This window comes from Littorina saxatilis, linkage group LG9 (assembly GCF_037325665.1).
Source record: "Littorina saxatilis isolate snail1 linkage group LG9, US_GU_Lsax_2.0, whole genome shotgun sequence".
In the NCBI taxonomy this organism is placed as follows: domain Eukaryota; kingdom Metazoa; phylum Mollusca; class Gastropoda; order Littorinimorpha; family Littorinidae; genus Littorina; species Littorina saxatilis.
Window position 1 is genome coordinate 36,507,743 of NC_090253.1, and position 16,011 is coordinate 36,523,753.

General features: G+C 38.0%; 1 protein-coding gene across 1 annotated transcript in view; it reads left to right on the top strand.

Annotated features, from left to right (window-relative positions):
• Nucleotides 1-15,728, top strand: part of LOC138975937 (RIMS-binding protein 2-like) — a 208,044-nt gene extending 192,316 nt beyond the window's left edge. The window contains exons 21-26 of the mRNA XM_070348709.1: nucleotides 129-275; nucleotides 2,984-3,158; nucleotides 3,687-4,598; nucleotides 5,962-6,095; nucleotides 6,893-7,238; nucleotides 10,732-15,728. Coding sequence (XP_070204810.1) covers nucleotides 129-275; nucleotides 2,984-3,158; nucleotides 3,687-4,598; nucleotides 5,962-6,095; nucleotides 6,893-7,238; nucleotides 10,732-10,865 — 1,848 coding nt within the window. The 3' untranslated portion in view covers nucleotides 10,866-15,728. The remainder of the gene's footprint in view (nucleotides 1-128; nucleotides 276-2,983; nucleotides 3,159-3,686; nucleotides 4,599-5,961; nucleotides 6,096-6,892; nucleotides 7,239-10,731) is intronic.
• The last annotated feature ends 283 nt before the right edge of the window (nucleotides 15,729-16,011 follow it).

Consider the following 16,011-nt stretch of genomic DNA (forward strand, 5'->3'; position numbering starts at 1 on the left):
GATTTAAAAAGCAGAATTTGTCTGTTCATTAGGTACTTGTCTTTGTAGAATCTTTTTAGAGTTGGCTTGTTGTAATTGGTTTTAATCATTTCTCTTGTTTATTGCCAACTTGATTTGTTGCGTCTCAGAGCCCAGAAATTGAGGCACAAATAGCCGAGCCTTTTCCTGAAAGTAGCAGTTCTGAACTGTCTGACATTCTGGAGGTGGAAGAAGAATTGGGTGGAGAGGAATCCAATCAGAATGGAGATCCCTCATTGGCTAACTCCCACAGTCAGGTGACTGGCAGCAGCTTCTTTCTCTTATTGCATCTGATTGGTTGAAGTTTTCAAATACTGGTTGTTTTTTTCTGTATGGTTTGATTTTTGGTAGATTTTTTTTTTAAAGTTTTGACTAATGTTTTTTTTTTTTTTTTTTTTTTATATTTTTTTTTAGTTTGTGTGCTTCCATCTGTCTTTCAGTTGCAGTGTTTTTGCTTTATTTTTTTTAAAACTTTAAAACGTTTTATTCGTTGCGTGTTTTGTAGTAAATTTGCGAAATTCAAGTTATCATGCAATTAAATTTTAAGTAATATCTGTGGATTTTTTTCTCAATCTCGTATTCTGTTTTCTTCTTCTATTTTTATTTTTATTTTATGTTATTTTCACTTTTCCTTTCTGTCTCTCTTTCCTGCAGACTTGCTTTCTATTATTTCTATCTGTTCTGGTGTTGTCATTTTTGGCCTAGCTGTGTCAAATGTTAAAAAGATAAGTCTCAGAACAAGTATAAATTTGTTACAACTATGAAATCCAAATTGCTTTGATAAGTGATATATGCTCAAAATGCATGCAAATCAGGGATTGTATTGGTTCAAACAATATGTCAGGCTGTATTGATGCATGACTGAAGAATCGTGATAATTGATATTGTCTTGCCTGCATACACGGTCATGTTCACCATCACAATATATTTGTCCTGACCTTCAAACAAAAAAGTCTAGCGATTCCTTTTACTTGAATGCATACCAAAAATACATAGTGTTGCTGCATTAAACAGAGAGGGAATTTTTTTCTGAATTAATTTAGCTGATTGCTGCAGCTAGCGCAGGTGTCACTTTGTACAAAACTTTCAATCAGAAGAATTTACACTTGGCACACAAATCCTCCCGGTTGTTGATTGTTGGTATGTGTCACAGTGAAAGGATGCTCTGATGGGCACAGTGGCGTAGTGGATAAGACATCTGCCTCCTACTCGGAAGGTCCCGAGTACAAATCCCGGTTGCGGCCACCTGGTGGGTTAAGGGTGGATTATTTTCCGATCTCCCAGGTCAACGTATGTGCAGACCTGCTTAGTGCTCTCCCTTCGTGTGTACAAGCAAGCAAAAGACCAAGTGCTCATGGAAAAGATCCTGTGATCCATGTCAGAGTTCGGTGGGTTATAGAAACACTAAAATATTCAGCATGTAAAACGGCCATACATGTAAAATCTCGTGCAAAAACATGAGTGAACGTGAGAGTTTCAGCCCATGAACGAAGAAGAGGAAAGGATGCTCTTAATTACTCCATGTCAAAGCCTGAACTGCAGATCTGTGGTGGTGAACATGATTCTGTGGGCAGGGAGAACTCTATACCTTTGATTTACTCTACTGCTCTGGCTTAAAGTACAATCCCCCGGGATACATCAATAATTCACAGCATGGCGAGCAGCTAGACTACTTTCAGTGTTCAAACTTTACACACAGGCCTGTATTTCAGAACTGCATGTGTAAATTTGTTTTTGTGTATGCATAGTTAACAATGTTTTAATTATCCTGCTGTGTTTTAGCAGATGGGAAAAGTTATTCTTACATTAAGAGAGTATTGACACATCGGATGGTAAAGTTTTCTTTTTAAGTCATTAAATGCATGCGGAAGCACTAATACCATATAATGGCTTTGCACGAACCCAAACCAGAATTCTGTATTATTTTATACCTGCAAAATTACATAATGCAGTAACCCCCTTACAGACATGTGATTAACATGACTCTAATATTTTACCCCTATATGAGTAATCTACTAATTTCACTCGCCATAATTTACATTATAAGATTAAAAAAAGAAATCCATGTCAGAATTATCACACACAAAATGAACTGGTATGTTAATTTACCTGATTTGAATTATACAACACATTTTGTTCTTGCAATTTTTATTACAGTATACAGGATTGAATATTATTGCTCACATGGTTGCATGAATATCAAACTTGTCTTATCAAGGACTTAATTGGCACAGACTGTCATCTAAATATTTAAGTCAGACAGATCAGCATACATTGACGTACAGAACAAAGTGTGTGCGTCTACAGAGATTAAGAGCTTCCGTTACTGTCGTGCTATGATTGTTAGACCTACGTGATTGAGAGTACTTGTACCGCCGTTTTAGCAGCTTTTTTGTTTTCTCAGCTTCTTCTGTAAATGTTTTTGTGCTTTGTGATGTATTTCAGGTAGATATTTTGTAGATGTAGTGCCGTTTAAAGTGCTAACTTAACTTTACTGACAGTTTAGAATTAGTGCATGGGATTTAACAAAAACATAGATGTTATGACATGTAGTGGCTTAATACAGCTGGCAGTTGGATCCTTTTGTGGATAAATTATGACTTTTGGGGGGATTATAAATATAACGGTTACTTGCAGTTATATGTACATGTTTCAGAAATGAGCTGGGAGTAAAAAGAAAATGAAATCCATTCTTATATTATTCTTGGATGTGCAAAAGAGATTTTTTTTTCTTTTGCAAAGCTGAGTTGGTTTATTTTGGGGGGAGGGAGGGGGGTTTAGGGGGGATGCTGATATGATGATGTAATATATTGTTTTTGACTGCGGAACTATGTCAGGTTTAAAACTTTGCAATGCTTTTTGTATCCATTCTTTCTGTCAGCTGTCCGGTTGAGAGTTACAATTATGCACACTTTCAATAGCTGTTTGTTAATGTGTTCCTAATGTATTGTTCAATTTTAAACAGGATAAGGTCCACAAATCCCCCAAACCAGCTCCCCGCAAAATGTCTCCGTTGTCTCCGGCTCAGTCGGCAGCAGAGAAGGATGCGGCCTTCACGCCAAAACAGTTTCACGGTCAGAAGCCAGACCCATCAAGAAAAGATGGCAATCTCACCACCCCCTTGATTGTTCCTGCTATTGGTGGGTGCATGATGAACGTATTTAGGTTGTTCTACAGAGCTGGGGCTTAGTTTGTGACATGAATTTGTGATCCTTTTAATACTTATTATGCATAGTGGAACCCCCCATTTAAGACCCACCCCCAATTTAAGACTCCCCCTTTAAAGACCTGGCCTTTTCAGATTTTCTGTTTATGTCTACATTTATCTCAGTTTTAAGACTCCCTTCTTTTTATTACCTCATATTATCAGATTTCTTTAGGTCTTAAAACAGGGGTTCCACTGTGTACCAAATGGCAAGTAAAATGTCTGTGTATCGTTAAATACTCCAGTTAATAAATTATGCAAACATTTCTTTTAAAGCACTATAGTGGCATTTTTTTTTCTTCAAAACCATTGTTTGTATTTAAATCCAATGTCACATCCTCTGGTTTGCATGTGCCCTGAGTGATGTATTTTGAAATAAGTGTAAAGCAATGCCAAGGGAGCTCATTTCTCTCCCCATGCATACCATATGACATTGACTAACTCTGGCATTTGCTGGTGACAGAAATCACCCGAGACAGCAGCACAGAACGAGGCACGTCGTTCGACGAGGACGCGGAGGGAAGCGGCAGTCGACGACCAACACCTCCCACAGACTCCGCCAGTCGGCAGCAGCGACAGAAGTCGGTGGAAGACAGTGTGGAGAAACCTATGCCCTCCCACGATCCCGTCATCCAGCGTTATCGCTCTTCGGGTGACGAGCCGTCTGCCTTCCGCAGTGTTGAGCAAGGACGGCCGCGCAGAACCATGCCAGAGACCCGCAGCCCTGACTCAGCCAGACCTGCGGAGGTCTCGGAAAGTCCTTCGCGACCTGGGTCTGGCCAGAGACCGGGTTCAGGACACAGCACGCACTCTCACAAAGCCAAAGACGAGGGATCTAGGCACAGTACACCATCCCACAAAGCCAAAGACGACCACTCGGGCCACAGTACGCCCTCCCACAAATCCAGAGACGATCGTTCCGCTCACAGCACCCCTTCCCACAAAGCCAGAGAGGACCGTTCTTGGTCTGAGGAGAGACTGCCCGGCAGCGAAAACTCCAACCCACCCCCCAAACCTGCCCGTCGCACCCCTCTAGATCCGGAGGATGTGAACGACAGAGACTCCATCGCGGAGGAGATCAACAGTGCTGTGGACGATTCCACCGTCAGACTCTTCATTGCCTTGTTCGACTACGACCCCATGACCATGTCCCCCAACGTGGACTGTATAGACGAGGAATTACCATTCAGGGAGGGTCAGATTCTGAAGGTGTTTGGCGACAAAGACCCTGACGGTTTTTACCGGGGGGAGGCGGATGGGCGGGAAGGGTTCATCCCCTGCAACATGGTGTCTGAGATTCACATTGACGACCCGGAGCTGGTGGAACAACTGCTGAAGGAGAACCAGACAGGCTCGCAGCCGAACCACACTGGAGGTATGCTTGAGAGAGAGATGAAAGGTCTGTGTTGTTGGACTATGAGGTAGTCACGATGCGTTTGTATTCTGGCATGTATGCACCCAACCTGATGTATACACACATGAATGCATGCATGTGTAGGTACACACACGTACACAAACACAGCTATGCATGCAAATGCTGTACACAGACAGTTTGCAGACATGTTTTAACATAGAGGTGGGAATCGAGACAAGGGTCGTGGTGTGTGTGTGTGTGTGTAGAGCGATTCAGAGTAAACTACTGGACCGATCTTTATGACATTTTTCGTGAGAGTTCCTGGGTATGATATCCCCAGACGGTTTTTTTCATTTTTTCGATAAATGTCTTTGATGACGTCATATCTGGCATTTTGTAAAAGTTGAGGCGGCACTGTCACACCCTCATTTTTCAATCAAATTGATCGAAATTTTGGCCAAGCAATCTTCGACGAAGGCCGGACTTTGGGATTGCATTTCAGCTTGGAAGCTTAAAATTTAATTAATGACTTTGGTCATTAAAAATCTGAATATTGTAATTAAAATTATTTTGTTATAAAACGATCCAAAATTACGTTTATCGTATTCTTCATCATTTTCTGATTCCAAAAACATATGAATATGTTATATTCGGATTAAAAACAAGCTCTGAAAATTAAAAATATAAAAATTATGATTAAAATTAAATTTCCGAAATCGATTTAAAAACAATTTCATCTTATTCCTTGTCCGTTCCTGATTCCAAAAACATATAGATATGATATGTTTGGATTAAAAACACATTCAGAGAGTTAAAAAGAATAGAGATATAGAAAAGCGTGCTATCCTCCTCAGCGCAACCGCTACGGCGCTTTTCTGGATTGTTAATTTCACTGCCTTTGCCATGAGCGGTGGACAGACGATGCTATGAGTGTACGGTCTTGCGGAAAAAATGCAATGCGTTCAGTTTCATTCTGTGAGTTCGACTGAGCTTGACTAAATGTTGTATTTTTGCCTTACGCGACTTGTTTTTTAATATAGGGTACTACTTTATTGTAATAATATCAGAAAATTGTCAAGGATTTGTGTGAGTGTGATAAAAACAGATGTTCAGTCAAATAGTCATGGTTTTGTGTGGAGTTTTATCATGCTTTGCCTTCAAGTAAGCTTAGTTCAAGTCTTTTGTGAGTGCCAGTAATTATGATTTTTTTCCTATTTTAGCTTAAATCAAAAATTATTTTTACTGAGTGCCACTGTATTGTTTCAGATTTCTGACCAAAAGATAACCTTGATAAAATTTCTTTTCTTTTATTGGCTGAAATTTGAACATGAGTGCTGTAACTAAAATAAACATGAGCTCATGATGTTTGTGTATTTGTGTTCAGATGTAAAGGGTAAAGGTGAGGGTCACCAAACATCCAATGGAGTGGCCCCATTACCGGCCCAGGGTCCCGTGCGTCGCATGGTGGCGCTATACGACTACGACCCTCAGGAACTCTCACCCAATGTAGACGCTGAAGTATGTACATTGTTCATTTCTTTCTGTCTTTTAATTTGGCATGACTCTGTCTTATTTTCTTCGCTGATCCGTCCAAAGCAGCTGTGTTACAAATTTTAGCCAGCATATCAAAACATCGTTTTACTAAAAAAACGCTGTCAGGTATATTATGCTGTTAGCTTAATGTTTCTCTTTCTTTTTTAAGACAGTAGTTTGTTTAGCTTTTAATCATCAAAGATACTGGAGTAGAATATACTGCCTGTTTGCATGGTGCCAGATGAGCTTTGCATCTCATGAAAGTTTTGCTGATTTTGCTTTTTGTTGCCAAGGAAAATTCAGCATATGTGCAGGCAGTGTAGAAAGCATGAATCAAGATATGAGTTTATTTTCCTTTATGTTGAGCTTCACAGTATGTGGTACCTGTAGACCAACCCAAAATTACTTTGCTACTAATGTCCTTCCATGAACGGCTGAAATTAAGGCATAGGAAAGTAAAGCTAACCTTTGTTGTCCAGGTGGAGCTAGACTCTTCAAGTCATACAAAGTGATCTCCATCAACACCAGATCACAACGTAAAGCTTTAACCCTAGTTGTCTGGGTGAAGCTGCCCTTCAAGTCATACAAAGTGATCTCCATCAACACCAGATCACAACGTAAATTAAGCTGCCCTTCAAATCATACAAAGTCATCTCCATCAACACCAGATGACAACGTAAAGCTTTAACCTTACTGTCCAGGTGAAGCTGCCCTTCAAATCATACAAAGTCATCTCCATCAACACCAGATGACAACGTAAAGCTTTAACCCTTACTGTCCAGGTGGAGCTGCCCTTCAAGCAAGGGGAGATCCTGTACATCATGGGCGACATGGACGAGGATGGCTTCTACTTCGGGGAGCTGAACGGGGCCCGTGGCTTGGTCCCCTCCAACTTCCTGCAGGATGCTCCCCTCTCCGACGAGGACGAGGTGCTGGAGAGTGCCTCCATGGTGTCCCCCTCGCGCTCCCAGGGCAGTATTTCCCAGGCCTCGCGACGCTCCGACTCCCTCAGCACGCTGAATAACGTAGGTGAAGGGAGTGCCGAGTGCCAGGACTCACCGGCGTTGCATGTGCCTGCTGGTGTGCTCACTGCTCACCCTCCTATCCCTGCTGGTGGTGACTCACCCGGTAATCATCAACACCCTTCTGTCTCCTGTTCTCTCTGACGCTAGTAGACACGGTTGCTCGCTGTAGGAGTCTATAGGCCTCTAGGACGTAACTTAGTGTCTAGATTGTCCCAGTTCAAGTGTGATTCAATTATCTTTTACTGTATGTCATTGTATTATCACAGAGTTGGCAGTTATAAGCATTCCGTTTACGAAATATGTTAGCTTTACCATGATGCAAGCTGAGGTTATGCATCATTTGTATAACTTCTGCACATTTGTACAAATGCTGGAAACAATGAAAACATTGTTGCAGTAGCTGTCACTTATTATGATTATGCAAAGTGGTGCAAAAGCTGATTAGTTTATTGTATATAAACTGTATGATTAACATTTCAATTTGCTTAAAGAAAATTACTCTTATTTTATGGTAGCATGGGGAAAGATTGACAGATGTTTGTTGATATCCTTTATTGTGGACAATATTGAGGGTTTAGCAGGCATAATTTAGGTATAATACTGTCAATATCATTAAACTGAACATGAAAGTATTAGAGCTTGATTAAGTATTCGTATTAAATTATGTAATGTCAGAGAGCCGCTTTGCATGGTTATCTGCTGAAACCATTAATAAAATGTATGTGCTTTACAAAAAGGGATTAGTTTTTTTGCACAAACATCTGTCAGCCTTTGCCATGACCCTGAATCTGATTAAGATTTAACACTTTTAAAGATTATGGTTCGGGATCTTTCTTCATTAAACTAATCAGTTTTAGAATTACTGCTATTAACTGGGGGGAAACCTGTTTTTGAATCTCATTTTCACATGATAATTTTATTTCTTGCACTGAAAGAATTTTCTTCTTCACAGTTGTAATTCTAATTTCATTTGTTTTCACTTATTTGAGTATTGAGTTTTTTTCTTTACTTTATTTTAGATTTTTTCTTCAACTTCTTTACAGTTGTGCATGTAGCAAAATATATGAGCACATACTGTTTATGCCTCTCTGAGCAATAACAGTTTTATTTTCAACTTGATTTTTTTGTCTTTTTCTTTAATAGAAAAATGATCTTTTAGGAAGTTTCTGATTATGTAGCAGAGTTCTGATGGAAATGATTATTTAGCGAGAGAAGTGCGTGCCATCAGCTAGAAGTGGTAAGAGTGAATTTGATGCACATCCATGAGTTGTTTTTGTTCTGAGTATAATGCAACCTTCTCTAGCGCCAGATTGCTGGAGTCTGCACCGTTTTCTTTGGTTGTCATGTTTGGTTTGGTTTGGGTTGCTTGGTCAGGTTAATTTATTTGAACTTTTGTGCCAGCCTAGAATACCCTATGTCAGTGCGAATCCACAAAAAAAAATGAATATAATAAGAAACAAAACAAACATTACACCCAAGTTTTGAAATATGAATCTAATAAAATTAAAATAAATGAATTTGATAAAGGAATGAAGAACAAAAATCCAAAACAAATAGACTGCTAATGTTAAGAACAAATAAACGATAAAGAACATATAAATAAATGAGAAGTTAAAGAACAGTTAATTTGGGGAAATGGTGCATTTCTTTTTGGATGTGAATAAAATTAAGATGCCCAAAGGGTCTGTTTGCCACTGCATATTCAATTCAAAGCTCCTATACTTGAAATGAAAAGGTTACTCCACAAAATGGTAAATGAGTGTAGAACTTTTCTGCATGAGAACTTGTTAACTTGACATGTAATTCTGAACATTAGGAGCACATAAATATATGTAGCTTAAGACAAAAATAAAATATCTGAAACCAGATCAATCTAATTTAAACATGTTTACCTCATAATCAATGCATAAGGAGGGACATTTTGTCGTGATTCACATTTTTTTCTAATGGGAAGGGTTTTTAGACTTTCCTGAAATAAAAATCTTCCAAGCTTTATACTTATTGAAAGAAAAAGGAAAAAAACCTGAATTAACCTGACCTTGTTATTTTTCTTGCACTTTGGTTGGATGGCATTTTGTGTTACGTTTTGTGGGTCTTGTGAGTTGTTGCTACAATTGATCTTTAACAACAATAGACGAGCACACGGCTTTTTGATCAATTTCAATTACATACGTTTTGCTCATGTTACCTTTGTCTAATCATTTAAGAGGCTTATCGTTTAAGCAAGTGTTTTGGATTAAACAGAACTAATTTATTCACAGCCTTTTGACTCATGCTTATTTATGCGGGTCTTTTTTAGGATATGTATAATGCTTGTGAACTGTTAACCATTTTTGCAAGAAAACTAAATTTATAATTTGATGCCAACCTGGAGAGAAGTCACATGAAGTTATATATCTGAATTTGATGGATGGACCTATTTGTAGTGAGTCAATAATATCGGTGAGCTAGATGGGCATTTTGATTTTAAGAAGAAGACGACTATTGGACTTCTTAAGCTTCTCACAAGAGTCACTGGATGTTTTTTTTAAGATCTAGACTTTCATTTTAAACTTGGTGTTTGGTACTGTAGAAATTTGCTATGGTAGAAGTGGTTCCTTTCATTTTATAGATTAGATAACAGTAGTGATTTTTGATTTACCAGTGTATTGTATTTTTGTCTCATATTATACTGGCTCTTTAGTTTCTTGTTTACTGCATGGATCAGAACAAAAAAATATTTGAAGTTTGCGTTGGGAAGTGAATGTAGGTCTAGAGAGTGTGAATACCTTTGTCTTTTGATTTATTTATTTATTGTAATGCTTGCACAAATACATTAATGTATTAATTGTTCTCTTCTCAGTTTGTTTGGTTTGGTTTTGGTCTTTCTTTTTTTTTTTTTTGCACCCCCTCTTTATTTTTTCAGTTTAATCGGTTCTTTGTTAGTAATTGAAAACAACTGCAGTTATTGATGAATTTTTGTTGCAAGCTATATATATATGGCTGGACCCCTTCAGAAGGATCGGTTATTTGTTCAGGATGTAAAATATTTATACGTTTGATTCATGACCATTTGAATAAATATTCATAGCATCTAGACTTTATTAGTATTATTATTATTATTATTATTATTATTATTACACTTTTCTTTGGTCAAACGTACTGCAGGAAAAGGAAATTACACTTTCATTTTGATTTTAGATCCGGGCTAACTCTTTCATGTCAAGTAGAAACCTGTGTCTATTTTGCAATTTGACTTTATTCACAGTACATCAATAAAGTCATTCAGAGTATAACAGATTTTGTTCCAGGATGTATAATTTTGATAAATGATATTGCTGTACTTTCATTCTTTTTCTGAAATATCTTAAAGTTTTGAAATGCTTTTTTTTTGCCTTTCAAAGAATTTTGTCCCCAGCCAAATATAAAAACTCGACATTGTCTGAAGTTCCTTTATAAGTAAAATTGCTATCTATAAGTAATTGTCAAAACCAAAAACAGTATTTTATTATCTTTTGTCTGTCTGCAGTCTCTCTCTCGATCTCTCTCTCATTCTCATTATTTATTTATTCATTTTATAATTTATTTGTTGTTAATTGGATAATACCTGTGTGCAGACGTCACGCAAGGATCGCCTGTCGCTGTCGCCGCCAATGGAGCGAGCGATAGTCCTCGACGTGCCCAGCGACAGCGCCACCAGCCAGGGGGCGGACGAGGAGAAGCACAAGAAAAAGGGGGGACTACTGAGTAAAGGGCGCAGCATCTTCAAGAAGTTTACGAGATAGCCTTCATTGGCCAGGGAAGTGGGACAAGTTTTTTGCTGTCTTGTCAGATGGAGCTGACTATTCCAGTAGCTCAGGAAAACAGGAGAAATGCTTAGTAAGGGATGCAGCAGCTTCAAAAGTTCACCAGATAGTCTTGGCGAGGAATCTTGGATGAACATTTTGCTGTTTGTCAGACAGACCTGACTGTTGGATTAGCACAAGAAAAGAGCGGGGGTGGTCAGTTAAGAGATGCACCATCTTTGAGATTTAGCTTACCAGATAGCCTCGGTCAAGAAAAGTAAGATGGACATTTTGCTGTTTGTCAGACGGACCTTATCTCTCTGTTGGATTAGCACAAGAAAAGAGCAGGGGTGGTCAGTAAAGAGATGCACCATCTTTAAGAAGTTTACCAGATAGCCTCGGGCAAGAAAAGTAAGATGGACAGGGAGAGCTAACTTTGAGAAGCACAAGAAAAAATGGAATGCTCGGTAAAGGTCCATGCAGCCTCTTCAAAATGTTCACCAGAAAGCCTAATGGTGGTGCTCCCAGTATGGACACACATTTTGCAGTTCTCTGTCAAAGTGGCAGGGTTTGGTGACGTCGTGTGACTGGTACATAGAGTGTCAAGTCAGCTCTCACACTATGCTTTCATTATTCCATGCTGCACACACACAGACTAACCCAGAGGTGATGAAACGGTTGTGACAATACCAACAAATTGTCTCTTGAAATATTCACTGACAGAAAGAAAACCCAGTAATGTTGAAAACTGAAGGACACGTATTGGGTCAGTGCCAGTTATACAACTTTTTACTGATGTGATTATTTTTCATGTTACGTCATCAGTGATCAAGAGGCGTGGTGGAGAATTCAGAAGCTAGAGAGGATAATCCAGTGTCTGGATACTGGATGACAGGGTTGAATGGATATTGCTTGAAGTGTTCACTGATATTTCTGAGGAGACCAGTCTTGTGGACTGCGTACGACTGCAGAAACTTGAACGTATATTTGCCCAGACTGCCAGGGTTGGTGGCAACGAAAAAGGTTGCAGCCATGCTGACACTCACAGAATGATCGAGTGTTAAAAGTGTCTGAGGAACCAGCCTTACCAGAGAAAGTAAAGTGGTGTTCTTTGCAGCAGTTTGGGACACTTGATTTATGAGTTGAAAACAAGTGAGACTTTTTTTACATCTCTGGAAGGGTTTAGAGAATGATGCTGGAATTAAACTAGTATGCATACATTTTAAACGAGAAGTCGACATTTATTTCACCCAGAACACACGAATGACTTCCAGTTACCTCAACAGTAACTGTTGAGTATCATTATGTTAACACACATACCTCTGATAAGACTGTACTGCACATCGATGATGGATATTTTTCTGTCAGTGCTTTGTAACATTGGTCTTGAGCAAAGTGAAGTGCACTGAAATACATGCTTTTTCAAAAGCGTGCATGATAGAGTGGACAGTGATCAGACAATTTTTTTAGGAGAAGAGACTGCATGTGAATTGTCAAAGGTAAAGAATAGGAAAAAAAAGAGAGAGAGAGGTGCTAGCTCTTCTGTGCTTACTTAATTCATGTTCCAAAGTACTATGTTGTGAAAAAATGAATACCTGTCAAAAAATGTTTGATGTTTCATGTGCCTGTAAAGCAGATTCCTTTTCCCAATGGCAACCAAATCTGCTGAGAAATGTTGCGGTAACATTCCATGAAGTTGAGCTCAGAGAGTGATAACTGATTATGGCGATTAATAATTATCTAAGTTAATCTTTGCTGAACATGTCCTACCTATGCCAACAGCATAAAAAGTCAATTCGAGTGATTCAAAGAAATGAAAACGGCTAAAAAATGACATAATACTTGCCATTTAAAGTCTCCAGTGTTCATATTGAATTGGAACCAGAAGTACCACACTGTAAAATAGGCATATGGTTAACAGAACAAAATAAGTGTATGTACTGGAAACATTGCAGGTATATGTATGGCGAAAGCGTACCTTTGATTGAACCTACTAATAACTGATATCATTTTATAGTGTACGTTGCGTTAGAGATGGTATCTTTATGCATGGAAGTTTGAAATATACTACATCTGCAGTTCTGGTTTCACAGAATTGTCTTCTATTGCTTTATTATGAATGTAACTTTTCCTCAGTAAAGGTGGCATTTATATGATGTATTAAGGCCTTTCAAAGGACCGTGCTTAGCATTTCAAAACTAATGGCATATATATGTGTATGTATTGGTGCATAAAAGTAACCTCTGCTTGAAAATTAATGGCCCATATCTTCCCAATATTTAAAAGATTGTGCTTTTAAAATAATGATATTCCTGGATTTTCCGTCTCACTATAAAAGTCATCTGTGATACTTTTTCTCCTTTAATTCATTTGTAGATGACAGGTAGTTCCGTCATTTTAGTCAAAAAAATGTAGACGTCATTTAAAGTCATGCTTTAGAGATCATTTTAAATTGAAAATTAGATGCATGCAGCTATCATTTTGACATCTGTTGCTGAAGACGATCATCTGAAGCACTTGAATTTCGTGGATTAATTATTGCTTGCATATATAAGCAGCTAGCTCATTGTTTGTGTGTTGCAAATACTCACTTGCATTGTCAATTGTTTGAGAAACTGGCATTTATGTGCGTATAGAATCATAACATTGATTTGTTTCCGCATTGTTTCTTTTAAAAATCTGTCAAGCTAAATATAATTTATGCCCCCTTTCCTCAGCCTCAGAGGGAGGGTAGGTACCATTTTGAACTAGTTGATTATACATGTAGCTGCATGATTCAACCTTCCAATCCAAAGAAGAAGAAAAACTATGTATGTAGTGCTGACTATAAAAGAAATGTTGCCTGAGGCAATTTAAAAAGACAACCATTGTCCATGAAATGTCAAGGGAAATGAAGTACGTTAGACACGTATATATAGAGGCAATTACAATTACTTTTTGAAAAAAGCTACTTCCTTAATAAGCTAAAGGAAAAGAATGTGGATTTGTATGAAATGACTTCTGATTTTATGTTATTTTTTTATGGTGGTATGGAATACTTTATTACATAATTATGTATTCAATCCGCATCATCCATCGTACAGTATCTTTTAGATAAAGATATTCTTGTTAAATATACTCAGTCGTTGTACATTGCAGAGTTATTTGGGTAATGGCCAATAAAATTGATTTGCATTAAGCTAGCCGGCGATTAAAACAAATCTCTCTTCCTTTTATTTGTGATTGGCCTGGTCTTCAGTTTGACAATAATTAATGACTTAATAGATAAGCAGAGTGTGTCTGAACTGAACTTTTGACAAAAACTACTTATTAAATAGAAACATTTTGAAGAGTTCATCAGTGGAAGAAAATGTTATGCTTGCATGATGCCACACAAACATGATCAACAAAGAAGAACTTTTTGTGAAATGTTGTTCATTGCATGTTAAATGTGAAAGAGGTGACACTATTACTGAAAGCAGTTTTGTAAATGTACAAGTTTCAGTGTTTTGTGTGCAACTGCATCTGGTTATTTTTGGATGGCTGCTTAATAGCTCTTCTCTGTGTATCTGTCTCCTCTGTCATTTTCCCTCCATATCATGATAAGTTGTGTGATGTATGTTCATGGTAAAAATGTGTGTATACGTTTCATGGCACATATAGGAGAGTTTTGTAAATTCCCAATGAACACCTGTAGCTTGATTTTTTTTATTATGTCCTCATGTACACATGAGAGATGTGTATGCTTTAATTGTGCAGATATTTGTACATATAAAACGTGCAGCTTGTGTGTTAGGTGTGTAGCCAAGCCTTGTGTGTTGACATGCCACTGCATGATGTTGTTTTGACCCACGTGTTGCTAAACATCTGTAAATGACCCTCATTTGAGATGTGCGTGTTGTCAATGGTGTATGTTACAGTCCATTGTCTTTCACTGTCTGTGCATGCATGGATGTTTGATGTGTTAGAGTGGAAGAAAAAATACTGGTTCTATTTTTAACACTTGTTTGTTTCTTTTTACTGAGAAAGTATACAAAACGACATTTTTTCTTTTCTTTTAGTTATGTATATTTGTGAAGCTTATAATCTAAACTAGAAAGCTAATATTATTGTTACTGTTTAGTAAACGATCAGGAACAACACTGGGACCAATTAATACAATGCCAAAATAAAAGGGATCAAATTTGACCAACAGTTGATTTAACAAAATTATACTTCAATGTAGATGGTTGCAATAATGACTTTTTATCGAATTTTGATGAAGCAGGCGCACACACATGCACCTTCTTTCTCTCTGTGTCACACACTGTGACACACACACACACACACACACACACACACACACACACTCACACACAAATGTTTATGACCAACATCCTTCTATTTATTCGATCTGTTGCTGCCCAAAACTATTAGTTATACAACAAATTAATAACAGTTGCGCTGATGACTGGACACAATAATAATAACGGTTGTTCATGAAACGCCGCAATATTTCTCATTAGAGCTTGATCATGGCAATTTACAAATTATCATGTATCTATACATAGAAACAATAAAAGTGGGTATGGGCCGGGGGGGTTGTGGGAGAGATTGTTGATATTAATGTTTGCTACAAAGAATTATGGTAACAAATGAATGTGAGTGTAATGCTGGGTGTGTAAGAAAGTGAGTGTGTCATGTGCCTGTAGTCCCATAACAAACCTGTTCCCTCCCAATCTCCCTCTCTCTGCTCATTTCAGTGTTGGTCTGCTGTATTTGTTTACACACATATATATATAAATTATTTTCTCAGTATAACAGGAAAACATGTTGATGAATGACAATAAACCAAAATTAATGAAAACGAACGGTGCACTTAATTGTTTCTGTGTGGATGCAATTTCGGCATTGCATGCTCGATGTTCAATGACTCAGGGTGTGGGTGTGTTTGTGTGTCTTGTGGTATGTGTGTGCGTGCCGGTGTTTGTTTGTGTATGTGAGGGTGCGTGCGTGTGTGTGTGTGTCGGATAGGGAGAGTGAGTGTATTTGTGTCAGAGAGAGTGGTGAAGGAAAAATTAAAACAAACGAAGCACTTGTGTGTGTCTGGATGCAAGTTCCGCATTGCTTGATGTTAAATGACTGTGTGTGGGT